Source organism: Sinocyclocheilus anshuiensis, unplaced genomic scaffold, assembly GCF_001515605.1.
Source record: "Sinocyclocheilus anshuiensis isolate Anshui unplaced genomic scaffold, SAMN03320099.WGS_v1.1 scaffold663, whole genome shotgun sequence".
In the NCBI taxonomy this organism is placed as follows: domain Eukaryota; kingdom Metazoa; phylum Chordata; class Actinopteri; order Cypriniformes; family Cyprinidae; genus Sinocyclocheilus; species Sinocyclocheilus anshuiensis.
Genome location: NW_015551028.1, coordinates 25,669 through 42,354, shown reverse-complemented (window position 1 = coordinate 42,354; position 16,686 = coordinate 25,669). Strand labels below are relative to the sequence as shown.

The following is a 16,686-nucleotide window of genomic DNA, read 5'->3' as shown; positions in this document are numbered from 1 at the left end:
GGACTTTTACATTAACTGTTCCCTCCTGGTGGAATGACCTGCCCAACTCAATCCAAGCAGCTGAGTCCTTAATCATTTTCAAGAAACAGCTGAAAACATCTCTTTCATCCTCATTTGACCCTCTAACTCTAGCACTCTCTATTATAATGCTAATTCTAATTATACATGCTTTTTTTAAATAAAAAAATAACCCTCTATCATTTGCACTCTCTATTCTATTTCTATTCTAACTACTTGTTTTATTTAAAAAGAACGTATTTCTACGTATTTTCTTTTCATTTATTATAAATAATGACCAGTTCTAACACAAGCATTGTCTATTCTTTTTCTGTTTTTTTTTTTTTTTAAATTTTATTTTAAAATGACCCTCTAACAAAATGATTGATTTGTGACAGAAACTGCATCAAAAAATTCAATAGAGTTTGGGTGTGACTCACTGTTATTTTTGGTATAGTGGCCAAACAAAATCTCACAGGAAGCACATTTTTTGTGATATCAACTTCAAATTTGGAACATAACTTGGTTAGATATATGGCTTTAATTTTATAGCAATTTAAAGTGCAACATATTTGATAAAGTATTTATTTTATATAAAACAAAAAAAAAATAGTATACTACATTATCTTTACTTCAAACTTAAACTTCTATAACTTTTTTATACTTTCTTTTTTTAAATGCTTTCACTTCAGCAATAATCTGCTATGTGTCTTCTTCAAAAAGAGACCGAACTTAGGTCTGTATTCCAAAGCATTCAGGAATTACATCCATGTTGTAACAGGCATTGATAAACAAGTGTTCTGTTTTCAGTGAATTTAAACCCCCAAAGACGACGTATCCTGGGGGATACAAACATTAAAATCAAAAATAAGAGTCAAGTTTTGAAAAAAAAAAAATCTGATTCCCAATAAAATAGAAAATAGCAATAAATACATTTTCTGATGTCTCTTTATGGTTCTGCACTTTTTAGGGTTAATTAGCCTGTGAACTCATTCTTTCAGACGGCCTGGGTATGCGGAGCATTTGCAGCTTATATGGACGGAACGCCACTGGCAGATACTGTATATTGTTACACTCTAGCACTATTCAAGTATGTCAATCAGTCCCTCCAGGATTTTGCGATTCTGCGATCGCTGAATTTATCGCAAACTCAAGCAAACTCGCAAATTTTCGTAATTGCCGCAGATTTTGGACTTTGGACGTGTCCCGTGACATCATCGCAACGCGCATTCAGTCAAAGAAAGGTTGTTTCTCAGTTCCAAAAATGGAATGAACAGCCTTGCGTTCTCATCATGACTGATTTACAAGAGATACATTGGACAAACGAACCAAAAGCATAGACGCGAACCGTTTCAAACGATTCAGTTCGATTTGGTGAACTGGTTTGACCGGTTCACTAAGAAGATCCGGTTAAATAGAAAGATTCGTTCGCGAACCGGACATCACTACACGCGACACCGTTATACACAGCGCTGGGAGATACAGTGAAGAAAGCAGTCGAATTCACCGCAGAATCAATAACATCTCTGTGAAATCTTGTTAAAAAAGGAATCAAATTCGGCGCAGAATTCTGTTAAAGCTACAGATATCAGAACAAACACTACTGATGTGGAAACCAGGAAAAACATTGTTAAATAAACACAAATCACCACCATTCACCATGGATTTAACAGTAAAACTCCAGGAACAACTTGTGGCAGAAATGGTCTAATGTTTTCGACTGTTTTTAAATGTTTCACATAACTTTTCCCAGCACATCAAAGCTTTAAGTATTACCGAATTTGAAAGTATTACCAAATTTAAGTATTGCCCCCATTTATAAAACTACAAGTTTCATGATGTAGGAAAGCAAACACTTATTTAAAAATAAAAAAGACATTAAATTACCACTAGTAGATGGCTGCAGAGAAGTACTTATAGGCTTATTAGCCCTTTCCACTCCATAATATATATTTTTTGTATTTATTAAATTATATTTCGACATTACAACCCTCTACATTGCGAGTAAATCACTCGCATATGCGACTATATATATATATATATATTTATCAGTCTGGCGAGTAAACAAAAAAATGTACTAGCCAATGGCGATTCAATTGCCAAGGTGTTCGTAGAGGGCTGCATTATGAATGACAGTAATAAAAGTTTAATTTTATCTGCATCTCAACAACACAGACAGCACAAGTACATCTGTAAGACGTCTGCTAAAGATCTGGGAAACATCTGCTGTGTAATCTCAGAAGCAGTTTTACATGCATTCTAATAAATGTCTATTTAACATCTGACAGGAAACATCTTAGAGATGTATTGCAGATGAGCAAACACTCTAAAAAATACATCTTGCATATGTAAATGCAGACATCAAATAGACATCTCCGAGATGTACATGTGCGATTAGGGTGAGTGCTTTACTGTCAGGTGCTGTTGCCACTCTCTGTAGAACTTAACGGCACTGGTGCTGGTGTCCTCAAATGTTAGTCTGGAGCCCTACAATGGTTCTCGAAGTCGGAAAAGTCATAATGTTAGGAGAATGTTGTCTGTGGTATATTGTCACTGCATAACAATAAGAAATGCCGCAAATATCACCGCAAATTTTGAGAAAAGCCGCAGCAAAATCATTTTAGCATTTTAGGCCACAAAAGTCAGAAAAAGTCCCGCGATATCCTGGAGGGACTGGTCAATGTGTAAACAAATCAAAAGGGAGTGTGAAAGTCCATTAGCATTAATTGCAAACTTAAAGTTATTTATAGGGTGCAGTATAACGTGTTAAATCTTCATAAAAAAAAAAAAAAACGCATAATTTTTCACATAATTTACCTTTATTCTACACCGCTCCATCCCTTCTCCGATGAACACTCTGATGATTTCCTGGTTTTATGAAGCTCCTCCACTAAACCGCCTAGTGTGGGTACAGAAACATCACGCCCCTCACCTCAGAATGCACTCCGGTTGTATTGTAAACAAGGACGTCTGTTCTGGCTCTGCCTGTTTTAGCTTGTTTTTGGCTCCCCCTACTGGTCATTTTGTATTCTACCGCTTGAATTTATGTTATTCCGTTTCCGGGTTCAGAAGAATAGCGTGCGCAGCACATGATAGCGCAGTTTTGTTGTTGCATCATTCCATCATATTAACAACACTTAACGAGGCACTGCCTGTAAGTAAAGTTTGATTATCGTTGATTTATGCTATTCTGTATGTTTATCAAGGACTACATATGGAAATAGTCGTTTTCATAATACGTGATTGTGAAATACGTAGTTCTGTTTATATTATAAGATCTTTGAACTGCTTAAGCTCACATTAAGCATTTATCTCTCAGTTTATTTATGCTGTGTAAACATTTTGCATAATTATCATGTTAGATAAAATTGGACTCAACATTTTCCATGTAACAGTTTATTTATACAATCTTTGTTTTATTTTATAGTTTTACACATTTTACTCAGTAAATCATCCGAACTACGACTTCCTGGTGTCAAGTCCGTTTATTGAGTCGAAGTGTTTAGCTTGCTGGATATGAAGCCAGTATAGTAAAAAGGCAAGTTTCACACAGGAGTTGTTTATCACGGAAGCAGAAAACAACTGCGTTTGTTGTCATGGCATAGAGGCTAACACAACAACTGCAGTCATGGACGATGACAAAAGTCAGTCAGCTCCATCTCGACGCTCTGTGTCGTCCTGCAAGTCCACGGTCAGTATGGCAGCAACTAAAGCAAGAGCGAAGGAAATTAAAATAGAGAAAGCGCGCCTTGAAGCAACATTAGATGTAATCGAGAAGGAGAGAGAGGCGGAAGCTGCAATGGCAGAAGCGGCAGTCATGGAAGCTGCTGTCGCAGATCTAGAAATGAAAAAGTCACATCATAGTTCATCTATCCACCTTCCACAGCAAAGTCCTATGCAACGTACTGAAGAGTATGTAAAACAACACAGTGAACCTAGTGACACTGTAGCAACCAAAGAGAATTTAAAGCCTGAATTAGCCCAAGATCTAGAGGATAATAGAGGGAAAAAGCCTTCTTCACCGGTCTATCATGTTCTGTCCTCTTGGAAGGCTAGTGAATACAGTGGCAGTGAGAAAGGAGATCAGTGTAAACCTCCTGTTCCCCAGTCTTCACATGCCACTCTAAGAGTCCAGCTGCTCCTGTGCCCCATTCTGGACGAAACATAAATCATCCAACACATCACTCTGGTCATGATGCGGCCACACACGACTTGGCTAAGTTCTTAGCACGAAACCAGCTTGTGACATTAGGCCAACCCTCTACAATCACTCGCATATGCGACTAAATCTTCACTCTGGCGACTAAATGATGTCTAATATTAGCCAATTGCTAATAAATTCTCAGATTTTACTCGCCAGTGTGTGAGTTGGAGGCTAAGTATAAGTTTAGCTCAGATATATTTTCACTCGCCGAACACTCTGACTGAGTGCTTCAGAGTTTCACTCTCCGTCAAGCGATCTGTGCTGTTTTTCAGTTCATCTGAATGGATGTGCAGCGCACCTGTATTTAACTATGTGTGTGTGTGTGTGTGTGTATATGTGTGTGTGTGTGTATATATGTGTGTGTGTGTATATGTTTATGTGTATGTGTGTATGTATATGTATGTGTGTATATGTATATGTGTGTGTGTGTGTATGTGTATATGTGTGTGTGTGTATATGTGTGTGTATATGTATATGTTTATGTGTATGTATATGTATGTGTATGTGTGTATATGTATGTGTGTGTATGTGTATGTGTATATGTGTGTATGTGTGTGTGTGTGTATGTGTGTGTATATGTGTGTATGTGTGTGTATATGTGTGTGTATGTGTGTGTATATATGTGTGTGTGTGTGTGTGTGTGTGTGTGTGTGTGTATATGTGTGTATATATGTGTATGTGTATGTATATATTTATCAGTCTGGCGAGTAAACAAAAAAATGTACTAGCCAATGGTGATTCAATTGCCAAGGTGTTCGTAGAGGGCTGTTAGGGCTTAACAAATTTGACGACCATCCCGAAAACTATCTTGCTTGGAAATCATAATTTCTCAATGTCATCAAAAACCTTGATCTTTCAGCAGGTGAGGAATTTTGATTTACTGATTAGGTGGTTAGGACAAGAGTCAGCAGATCAGCCCGTCGCATTAAATCTGTAAATGTAAGGAATTTACCTGCTGGTCTTGAATTGATCTGGGAGAGGCTAGATATGACCTACGGATCTCCAGAAGCTATTGAAAAGGCTCTCTTCACGAAAATAGAGACTTTTCCAAAGATATCAGCTAAAGACCACCATAAACTCCGAGAACTAGGAGACTTGCTTTTAGAGATAGAAGCAACTAAGAGTGGGGGTGATCTACCTGGGCTCACTTATCTAGATACATCCAGAGGTGTTAATCCAATTGTGCAAAAGTTGCCCTTTGGATTACAAGAAAAGTGGATGATGCAGGGTTCACATATGAGGTTCCTTTTCCACCATTCTCCTTCTTTGTTGAGTTTGTGTGTGCAAAAGCAAGAGCACGCAACGATCCGAGCTTCAACCTTTCTTCGCTCTCCATAACCCCTGGTGGAAAGGACAGGTATAGTGAAAGCCACATCCATGTTCATAAACCTGTCTCAGTCCATAAAATGGATGTGATGACCTCAAAGCTTTCTCATGTCAAGAGTCTTCAGAGAGGAGCTGATGAGATCGATAAGCAATGTCCAATACATCGTAAACCCCATCCTCTCAAGAAATGCAGAGGCTTCAGAGAGAAGCCACTAAAGGAATGGATAAGGATTCTAAAGGAGCTGTCCATTTGTTTTAGAATTTTTTGACATATTCAATGTTCAAGGGACCTGTGCTCTATATACATTGAAGACATGTGCTGGAGTTGTTGAAGCAACTGGAAGAAGAGCGCATGGGTTCATCATTGAGTCTGCAGACGGTGAGATCAGTTTTTCACTTCCTACTCTTATCGAATGCAATAGTATGCCAGACAACAGAGACGAAATACCAACTGCTGTTGCCGCCCTGCGTCATAGCCATTTAAAAGTAATAGCAGGCAAGATACCACCCATTGATCCAAATGCTGAAATACTGCCCCTGCTGGGAAGAGACATAATAAGGGCGCATAAAGTCCGCAGACAACTCAAAGGTCTTCATGATGCGCCGTATGCCCAAAAATTGGACCTTGGTTGGGTCATTGTGGGAAATGTGTGCCTCGGGAAGTGTCAACAAGCCCTCTCCGGTGAACTGCACGAGAACACACATCTTAGAAAATGGCAGACCAAGCTACTTCAGTCCATGCAATAATCACATTGTACTGAAGGAGATGTTTAATGAGAAAACCCATTTACAAAAACCATCAGGCCTATCCAGCTGCAGACTTCACTCAGTCTTTCAGCAGACCGAAGCTGACAATAAATTTGCACCTTCGGTTGAGGACAAAATATTCCTGGACATAATGGAAAAGGAATTCTCCAAGGACTCAATTAACAGCTGGGTAGCGCCACTACCATTTCGTGAGCCAAGGAGATGCTTGCCCAACAACAGAGAGTATGCTGTAAGACGTTTCATGTCTCTCCGTCACAACCTTGACAGATGGCCAAAGATGAGAGATGATTTTACAGAATTCATGCAGAGAATACTCGACAATAACCACGCAGAGCTAGCACCTCCTTTACGAAATGGCCATGAGTGCTGGTACCTTCCATCGTTTGGCGTGTACCATCCCAAAAAGCCAGAGCAAATCTGAGTTGTCTTTGACTCTAGTGCAAAGTTTGATGGTATATCTCTGTAACAAAAGTTCATAGGTCGGGAAGAAGGAGGCGGGAACCGGCGAATATTCAAACAAAACTTTAATAATAAAATAAACACAAAACAGCACGACAGCCCCTCGCGGACGACTGTCGCGCACAAACAAAACCAAAACACAAAATAAACTCCAGGCCTGGTCCTCTCTCGTTCAACACGCATGAGCAACTCCCCAATCATGGCGGATGGCAGCAGGCTCCGGCCTCCTGGCGAACGGGGCCGACTCCTCCGCTCCCTCTCGGACGGCAGCCACCCCTCCTCGACCCAGGAGCGCGGCAGCGAGCTCTCCGTCCCACCTCGTCTTCCATCACTCCAGCACCACCGCCTCGGGCAGCCACCGGCGGTCTCTCCGCTTGTTCCTGCTGCCCGATCTCCTCAGCACCGCGATCCCCCTCAGCAGCGAGGGCTCTCTGACAGCGTGTCCCTCCTTCCTCCCGGGTTTCGGCACCAATGTAACAAAAGTTCGTAGGTCGGGAAGAAGGCGGGAACCGGCAAACATTCAAACAAAACTTTAATACTTCACCGGCCTCACTCCGTTCCCATGGCTCTCGGCCCCGCCCCCACTCGTCACAATCTCTGAATGATGTACTGCTGTCAGGGCCTGACCTTAATAACAGCCTGTTAGGGGTCCTCTTGAGATTTCGAAAGGATGCTGTTGCCATCACAGACGACATACAGCAGATGTTTCACTGCTTCTTGGTTCGGGAGGACTGTCGTGATGTTTTGTGCTTTCTGTGGCATCGTGACAACGATCTGACTAAGGAGGTCATGGACTACAGGATGCGAGTTCACGTATTTGGCAATAGACCTTCGCCAGCAGTGGCCATTTATGGAACACGCCGAGCTGCCAGAGAAGAAGAAAAGGAATACGGCAGTGATGTAAGAAAAATAATTGAACGAGATTTTTATGTAGATGATGCTTTAAGGTCATTTCCTACAGAGGAGGCAATTGATGTACTCAAAAGGACACAGGAGGCACTTGCAGTCTCAAACCTCAGACTCCATAAAATTGCGGCGAACAGAGTCAAAGTAATGGATGCCTTTCCAAATGAAGACTTGGCAAAGGACATCAAATACCTTGACCTCTCCATGGACGACTTGCCTGAGCAGAGAAGCTTGGGGGTACAGTGGAATCTAATGTCAGGCACGTTCACCTTCCAGGTGCCTAACACTGAAAAGCCATACACTTGAAGAGGAGTGCTTTCAACAGTGAATAGCTTATTCGATCCTCTTGGATTCCTGGCACCAATCACAATTCAGGGCCGTCTACTCTTAAGAGAACTCTCATTGGAGACACAAGAGTGGGACACACCACTACCTGAGAACAGACATGACGAGTGGATGCGGTGGTGTGATTCACTGCAAGACTTGAGAAGTCTGAGCATTAAAGGAATGTATGTATCCATTCCTCTTTCTGAAGCCAAAAACACTGAAATATGTGTCTTCTCAGATGCCTCTATGAACGCTATCTCAGCTGTAGCATACTTGAGAGCCTCTGATCAGAAAGGCAACACAGAGGTTGGCTTTATCCTTGGAAAAGCAAGGTTGGCCCCAAAGCCTAATCTCTCTGTACCTAGGCTAGAATTATGTGCTGCAGTCCTAGCTGTCGAAATGTCTGAACTCATTACAGAGGAGATTAATCTAAAACCTGACAGAATAAGGTTCTACACTGATAGTAAAGTAGTGTTGGGCTACATCTATAGAGTTCAGACGATTCCATGTATATGTGAGCAACAGAGTGCATCGCATCAGACAATCTACTCAGCCTGAACAATGGAGGTATGTTTCCTCTGAGCAAAATCTTGCCGATCATGGCTCTCGTTCTGTTCCATCTGCCAAGATTGAGGCCACAACCTGGCTCACAGGACCCTCATTTTTGCACTATCCATCAGAGCCTCCTTTCGATTGCCCGCGCTCATACGACCTTGTTGACCCAGAGGAAGATGTTGAAATTCGCTCAGAGGTTCATGTCTTCTCTACCCACATCAAAGTGGATCAGTTAGGTACTAAAAGATTTTCTCAAAGTGGACAACAGTCGTCAGAGCCGTGGCTCAACTGCATCACATTGCCTATTGTTTCATTAAACCAAGTGATGCTAGTCAGTGCACTGGTTGGCATTTGTGCTCAAAGGGCCTATCTGTAAGCGATCTTCTGAAAGCTGAAGAAATAATTATCAAGAGTGTACAACATGAAGTGTATCAGGAGGAGCTGAAATGCATCACTTCCACAGGTGAAATTCCCTCACATAGTTCACTTTTAAAGCTGAATCCAGCCATTGAAAGCAATGGGTTGCTAAGAGTTGGCGGACGCATCAGGCAAGCAGAGCTAGGAGATAAAGAAATAAATCCCCTCATCATCCCAGCTCACCATCAGCATAAGGTTTAATGGCTTTTGGATAATTGAGGCTAAGCGATGCATTAACAGTATCATCCAGAAATGTGTCACCTGCCGTAAACTAAGAGGCAAAACAGAAGAACAACGATGGCCGACCTACCAGCGGAAAGACTGCAGATGGATCCACCCTTTTCCTATGTTGGCTTAGACGTGTTTGGGCCATGGGAGGTGATCACACGCCGCACAAGGGGTGGCCAAGCCAATAGTAAGAGGTGGGCAGTGTTGTTCACTTGCATGTGTACCAGAGGAGTTCACATTGAGGTGATTGAGTCAATGACTTCTTCAAGTCTCATTAATGCTCTCAGAAGATTCTTTTCTATTAGAAGTCCGGCCAAGCAGCTGCGCTCCGACTGTGGGACGAATTTCGTTGGTGCCTCTAGAGAGCTTAAAATGAGTGAGAATGAACAAACAGCAGTGAGAGAATACCTCCTTGAGCAAAGATGTTCCTGGGTCTTCAATCCACCTCACTCTTCTCATATGGGTGGCGCCTGGGAACCTATGATTGGAATAACAAGACGAATCCTGGATTCAATGCTCCTGAAAGACAGGTACACGCAGCTTACCCATGAAGTCTTAGTGACCTTCATGTCTGAAGTGACAGCCATCATTAATGCACAGCCTCTAGTTCCAGTCTCCACAGATCCTGAATTCCCTTTCATTCTAACACCTTCTATGCTTCTGACACAAAAAGCTGGTAATCTCCCGACTTCACCAGAAGATTTCAGCAAGAAGGACATGCTCCAGTGCCAGTGGAAACGGGTCCAAGCGTTGAATCAGGTGTGTTTGATTAGGGAGACACACAAAATGTGCAGTGCTGGGGACCAGGGTTGAGAAACAGTGCCCTAGCAGAAACATTCTGGAATAGGTGGAGGAAGGAGTATCTTGGAACTCTTCAGAGCCGTCGCAAGTGGTTTCACAGATATCCAAACATCAAAGAAGGTGACATTGTTCTGCTCAAAGACAAACATGTCAAAAGGAATGAGTGGCCAATGGGGATAACAGTGAAGGCTATTCCCAGTACAGATGGTCTAGTGAGAAAAGTAGAGGTGAAAACTGTTCAGCATGGTACAACAAAAGTTTATCACAGACCCATATCCGAATTAGTATACCTTCTTTCTTCAGACCAGACTATGTAGTCTAGTAACTGTTAGTGTTAATGGTATCTTTAAGATACCAGACGGGGAGTGTTCTGGCTCTGCCTGTTTTAGCTTGTTTTTGGCTCCCCTACTGGTCATTTTGTATTCTACCGCTTGAATTTATGTTATTCAGTTTCTGGGTTCAGAAGAATAGCGTGCACAGCACATGATAGCGCAGTTTTGTTGTTGCATCATTCCATCATATTAACAACACTTAACCTTAACAGGCACTGCCTGTAAGTAAAGTTTGATTATCGTTGATTTATGTTATTCTGTATGTTTATCAAGGACTACATATGGAAATATGTCGTTTTCATAATACGTGATTGTGAAATACGTAGTTCTGTTTATATTATAAGATCTTTGAACTGCTTAAGCTCACATTAAGCATTTATCTCTCAGTTTATTTATGCTGTGTAAACGTTTTGCATAATTATCTCATGTTAGATAAAATTGGACACCATTTTTCATGTAACAGTTTATTTATACAATCTTTGTTTTATTTTACAGTTCTACACATTTTACTCAGTAAATCATCCGAACTACGACTTCCTGGTGTCAAGTCCATTTACTGAGTAGAAGTGTTTAGCTTGCTGGATATGAAGCCAGTATAACGTCTTCAATATTGCTTATAAATTTGAGCCTGATTTAGACCCAGAGAATATTAGTGAAGGGGATCCGTGCAAGCACAGCTCTTACAGGACGTTTCAGAATGGTATGTTTTTTTGTTTGTTGTTGTCTCATACTTTTAGGTACGCTGTTGCAAATGCTACTGCTCATGTTAGCTTCTAATATACTGTTTCATCCTGATTAAAGCTTTAATACAGCAGAATACATGATTGCGTTGCAGCATTTTTGTAACAGTAAGAAGTGTTTGCCAGCAAGTATTGCTCGCTACTACGGCAACCACGTGCGCATCCATGTTTAACGCTTCTCGTAGCTATGTGAAAAATATCTGCCAGTCTATACACATAAAAGTGTATAATTGGAACACAGTTCACTGATGGAGCTGACGAGCTAGTGATCTGAATAAAAGAGAGAGAGAGAGAGATGCCGAGCAGAGTATGTGCAGAGCAGGGGGACGCAAGGAACAGGATTAAGAACTGCTGCTTTAGAACACTGATTTTGAAATTTGTAAATCCATTAGAATCGTTAGAAGACAGAATCGCGATTCATATATAGATTTTTTTCGTGCACCCCTAGTTTTGACGACATGGCAACAACTCTTCCTCTTCTCTAAAGTGGGGCAACATGGCCTCGCCCCCTTTGTTGCATGTTCCTGGTGCGGGGTTTATGTAAATTTCTGGGTTTGTGATGTCACCAACCCTGGAAGTAGCTCGCTGTAGTCCCTACGAGCCATTATTGTAGGCATTAAACACAATGGGTGGGTTGCACCAACAAGGATTAAGTTTAAATCTAGATTAAATCAAGGTTTATCTAATAATTCTGTTGCACCAAACTTTAAACCTTGTTTAAAAATAAGCAGATTTACATTTAAACCATCATTTTGATCCTGGATTTATTTTATATTTAAGATAGATTAACTTTAATCCTGTTGCTCCATAACTTTAAACTCTGATTTAAATCTCAATTAGCGATTAACTTAAAATTTAGGTGAGGAGGTTTAAATAAAATAAAGTGCACCTACAGTTACAATATGTGGCTGATTGAACAAAGACAGAAGCAGTGGGTGAGTCGTCAGGTCTCAGAGAGGTGTTTATTACAAATTAAAATTAAAATTAAAGTGCATTGAACTGGCAGATTGTGAGGGTCTTGGCAACCCGTAGTAAACTTATGTCTGCTATCGAGTTGGTGATGTGGATCCATCACTCATCTCGATGCATCTCGGCGTACGACAAAGAAGATATGAATATGCTGTAGCTATAGCATTTAACGGCAGCGGTGATGATTAAGTGAGTGCCAGTGATCGCGGCCGTGCCTCTCGTTTCTCACGCCCGCTCCACGCGGCTACTGAACGGACGGGGCGACGCTGTCACGAGCAGAGGTCACTCCGTGACTCATGCCAGTTGTTTTCTCTCATCTCGGTTGTTTGTCATAAGTAGACTTGTGCCTGTTTTGATTCTTTATTGTTCGGTCACACTTTACATTAGGGCTTCCTTAGTTAACATGAGTTAATGCATTAGTTAACACAAACTGCCAATGAAACATTCTTCTGAACATTCATTAATCTTAGGTATTCCAATATTTAATAACAGGTTGTTAAAATCGAAACTTGCAACTGTGTTATTTAATGAGCTAACATGAACTAAGACTTGTATTTTTTAAACAAAGATTAATAACTTTATTAAATAAAAAAGATTAAAAACTTTATATAAATAATAACTTAATAAATTTATTATAGCAAATTACTAATGAGTAATTAATTACTAACTAATGAGGTCTTATTGTAAAGGGATACCTATTGGTCTTTATAGTTCTTTTTCACTTTAATCTGTGTAAAACTTTTAACTTTATACATTTTTCTGTATTGCTTTATTGCATTTAAATGTTCAGTTATTTTTGTTATAAGAAAAAAGTTATTAAACCTGTTATACTGTATTATGACAGCACTTTTGTAAACTAAATGTCAATACCGTGATAATACCATATACCGTGATAAAAGCATTAGCAATTAATCGCAACATGAAAATTTGATACCGGCATATCCCTAGTCATAAACTATATTCCATTAATATACTACAAATATATAGATTATGAAATCCGTATGCACTGCCTCAATGTTTTCATTGCTTGCTTGATCAGCCGTTTGACAAAAGCAAATTATGTCAGAGACAGAGGATAAGGAATATTAAAATTTTTGCTGTTTAGTTACATGATGAATCCATCATGGCGGAGAAAGTTAATCGTAGATGGAGGTTTTAATAGCAGGTTGGAATTTTAATCCCCAATTTGTTAATCTAAGTTTAAAATTAAGTGGTGCATCACAACTCGATTTAAAATAAAACCCAAATCAACAAATCCTTGATTAGCTCTAGACATTGTTTAATTTAATCCTGGTTGTTGCAACCCACCCAATATCTCCGTTTGCATTGAACTTTCAGAGTCATAACCTTGCAGATATTATTTATGCTCAAAAAGCAACATTACACACTAACTAAACTCAAAAGAGTGAAATCACAATCAACCACCCCTTTAAATACCTGACAGCAATATCTGGCAACACTTTTGGGTAGTCAGTTGGGTAGGTGCACAGCAATGTAATGCTCACCTATCAGGAAAGAAAAGAGATTGAAAACAAAATTAAATGATGAGGAACAAATAATGTTTTAATGTATTTTAATGTATTTCACATACTTACAGCAGGGTTCTCCATCTTCAGCTTGATGGTGAATTGGGGTCTGATGCTGGGGGGATTATGAGCTGTGCCCTCCACATAAGCTCTGAGCTCTGCATGTGAAAGCTCATCCACTTGTAACTCTTCTTCACTCGGAAACATACTTAATAGCAGTTCTATCTCTGCAAATTGTGCCTTTGCTTCCTCTGAGCAAGTCATATTCTCAGCATGTGTGTATCAAGCTCAAATCCAGAATGCTTGTGGAACGCTAGTTCACACATTTCTGCCAAGACAACAAAAACAGAATTAGTGGATGCAATGGATGTAAGCATAATTCATAGTTTTCATGTGATGTCACACCCTTATAGTATATACCTATAGTATACTATATACTTTTTACTTGAACCATGGCTACAGACGGCGATCAATGAGATTAGCCGAGGGCAGTCGGGACGGAGTTGAAAATGAACACGTCAAGTCGGACACTTTCTGCTCCCGGTAGTGTTCACGCGGTGTTTGCATACTCTATCACAGATGAAGTGAATTAAATGCAATATTTGTCAAATACTCAGATGTTTCAGAAACGTTTTCATGAGCAACAGAGACACTTTTTATACTGCTTAATACAGCGCCATCTGTTCAAGAATAAAGTTCAACATAAATATATTCTATTTAAATACCAGTAAAGTGGGGGTAAATATGCTCTGATCAGTGTTTTCGGTATCGGCTCTGATACTGGCCTTTTCTGCTGGATTGGGTTTCGGTCAGACGAGACCGATCCAAATCCGATATTGTGCGTATACTATTCTGTTATTGTTATAATTAAAAATATAAAGCACCATAAAGTTTTCGTGCACTATATTCCAAGAGTTCTGAAGCCATTCCATAGTTTAATGTGAGGTAGGTGAATATTTAAGTCAAGTTCATGTAAACTCTTCTCTCCGCTGTGGCTGTCTGTCATCCTCCATTCAGCATTCAAACTGCGTGTCACGTTTCGACAGTCAAGTAGGGATATGCCGGTATCAAATTTTCATGTTGCGATTAATTGCTAATGCTTTTATTACGGTATACGGTATTATCACGATATTGAAATTTTGTTTAAAAAAAAAGTGCTGTCATAATACAGTATAACAGGTTTAATAACTTTTTTTCTTATAACAAAAATAACTGAACATTTAAATGCAATAAAGCAATACAGAAAAATGTATAAAGTTAAAAGTTTTACACAGATTAAAGTGCAAAAGAACTATAAAGGCCAATAGGTATCACTTTACAATAAGACCTCATTAGTTAACCTTAGTTTATGCATTAACATTCACAATGAGCAATAGCTACATTTGCTACAGAAGTTATTAATCTTTGTTAAAAAATACGTCTTAGTTCATGTTAGCTCATTAAATAAAATCGAAAGTTGCAACTGTGTTAACAACGTGTTATTAAATATTGGAATACCTAAGATTAATTCTGTGTTGCTTCAAGCGCATCATTCTGTGCACGGGATGCGCATAAGCGCTTCGCCCTGTATTGAGCCTTTCGTATTATAATACTTTTGGCAATGAAAGATTATTAATAGCCTTTCTTGCTCTGTCCTATCTTATGTTATCTTTTAATTTATAGTATATAACGCATTAATTGATTAACGCCGACAATTATTTTATCGCGCATTATTCGCACAGTTTTTTTATTATTATGAAAGTCCGTTGCTCACTGGCTCTGAATTCACATACAGACAAACCAATTCCGATAGCACGTGAAGACAGCAGAGAAGCGCTCTCGCTCAGCACAGTGGAGTGCATAGTTTTGTTAACTTTGTGCTTTGTTATTTTGAGTCATTTGGGACGCGGTAACACATGGCCCTCTCACAATATATTGCTTTAGAGTTCTATCACTTTTGCCACTCAGAAATGTTCACGCAATCATGCTACACGTATCAGAAGTTCAGCGCTCCGGCACTACATGCGTACCGCGCCCGAGCCCAACTGAACCGCGCTCTCGCCCACCTCTTCCAACCGAGCCAGGGATGGCTAAATGAACCGTGCCCGAGCGTGGCACGGAGCGATCACCCTAGTCAAACACAGCGGCGCCGTAAGGGGGGAGGGTTAGAACGATTCTAAGGGCCTAACGATGGAGGGGGCCCCCCAGGGGGAAAACACGATTTATACAGAGGGCGACCCCCCCGGCACGCAGAATGCGATCTGTACGGAAAGGAAAAAGCAGTACTTAAAAAAAAAAAAGAAAAAAAAAGCAGAATACACTACTTTTGAATTCATTATTGAATTTTGTGCATAATGCGATTAATCGCAGAAAATCATATACTATACATACTATATATGGTATAGTTATATATAGAATATACTGTATATATATATATTTTTTGTCATAGATTATGATTATATATTTTTTCATTTGTTATTTTTCTGTATAATGAAGTTGTCTATATTTAGTAGATTGTGTTTAACACACAAAACAGTGATGATCAGGTCAACACACTGAGGTGTAGAAATTCAGTGCTGGTATCGGATCGGTATCGGCCGATACTCAGAATTTTTGGTATGGGATCAGTTCTGAAAAAATGGTATCGGTGCATCCCTAATTGCTTTTATTGTTCTAAAACACAGATTTGTGAGCATTATTGGAATTGGGTATGTTAGAGTGAACCCGAAACACACATGCTCGTTATTATGCGGTGAATCTGGCCAATCATGAAACAGCTGCACCGTCATCAGAGCTCCTTCAGCTGCTCTGAAGAAACTGCGCCGGCTGAGTTAGCGGTGCTGGAGCAGGGAGACAAAGCTCTCGAGGACCATACCAAACTGTTCCTGTTGGTCGCGAACATCACCAGCTATCCGGACGACGCGCTCTGCTTTTTCTATGACGCAAGCCTGAACGCCGAGTGCAGAGCGTTGTCGCCCGAAGATGGTCCTCGGGAGGAATTCGCCGCCTTCGTGGAGTGGACTCTGGCGAGAAATGGGTCGCCACTCACCATCGGCCCCGTGGATGATCTCGCCGGATCCACTTCGGACCCAGAGCCCAGCCCACCATCTCCCCGCGGTACGGAGCATCAGCCTGAGCCCACCGATGACGGA

The 16,686-nt window shown here is 40.4% G+C and overlaps 1 protein-coding gene across 1 annotated transcript in view; it reads right to left on the bottom strand.

The window, feature by feature from the left end:
- rwdd2b (RWD domain containing 2B) overlaps positions 1-16,686 on the bottom strand; it is a 78,854-nt gene that overhangs the window by 47,431 nt on the left and 14,737 nt on the right. Inside the window, exons 2-3 of the mRNA XM_016450617.1 lie at positions 13,625-13,883; positions 13,467-13,534 (exon numbers count right to left, since the gene is read on the bottom strand). Coding sequence (XP_016306103.1) covers positions 13,467-13,534; positions 13,625-13,819 — 263 coding nt within the window. The 5' untranslated portion in view covers positions 13,820-13,883. The remainder of the gene's footprint in view (positions 1-13,466; positions 13,535-13,624; positions 13,884-16,686) is intronic.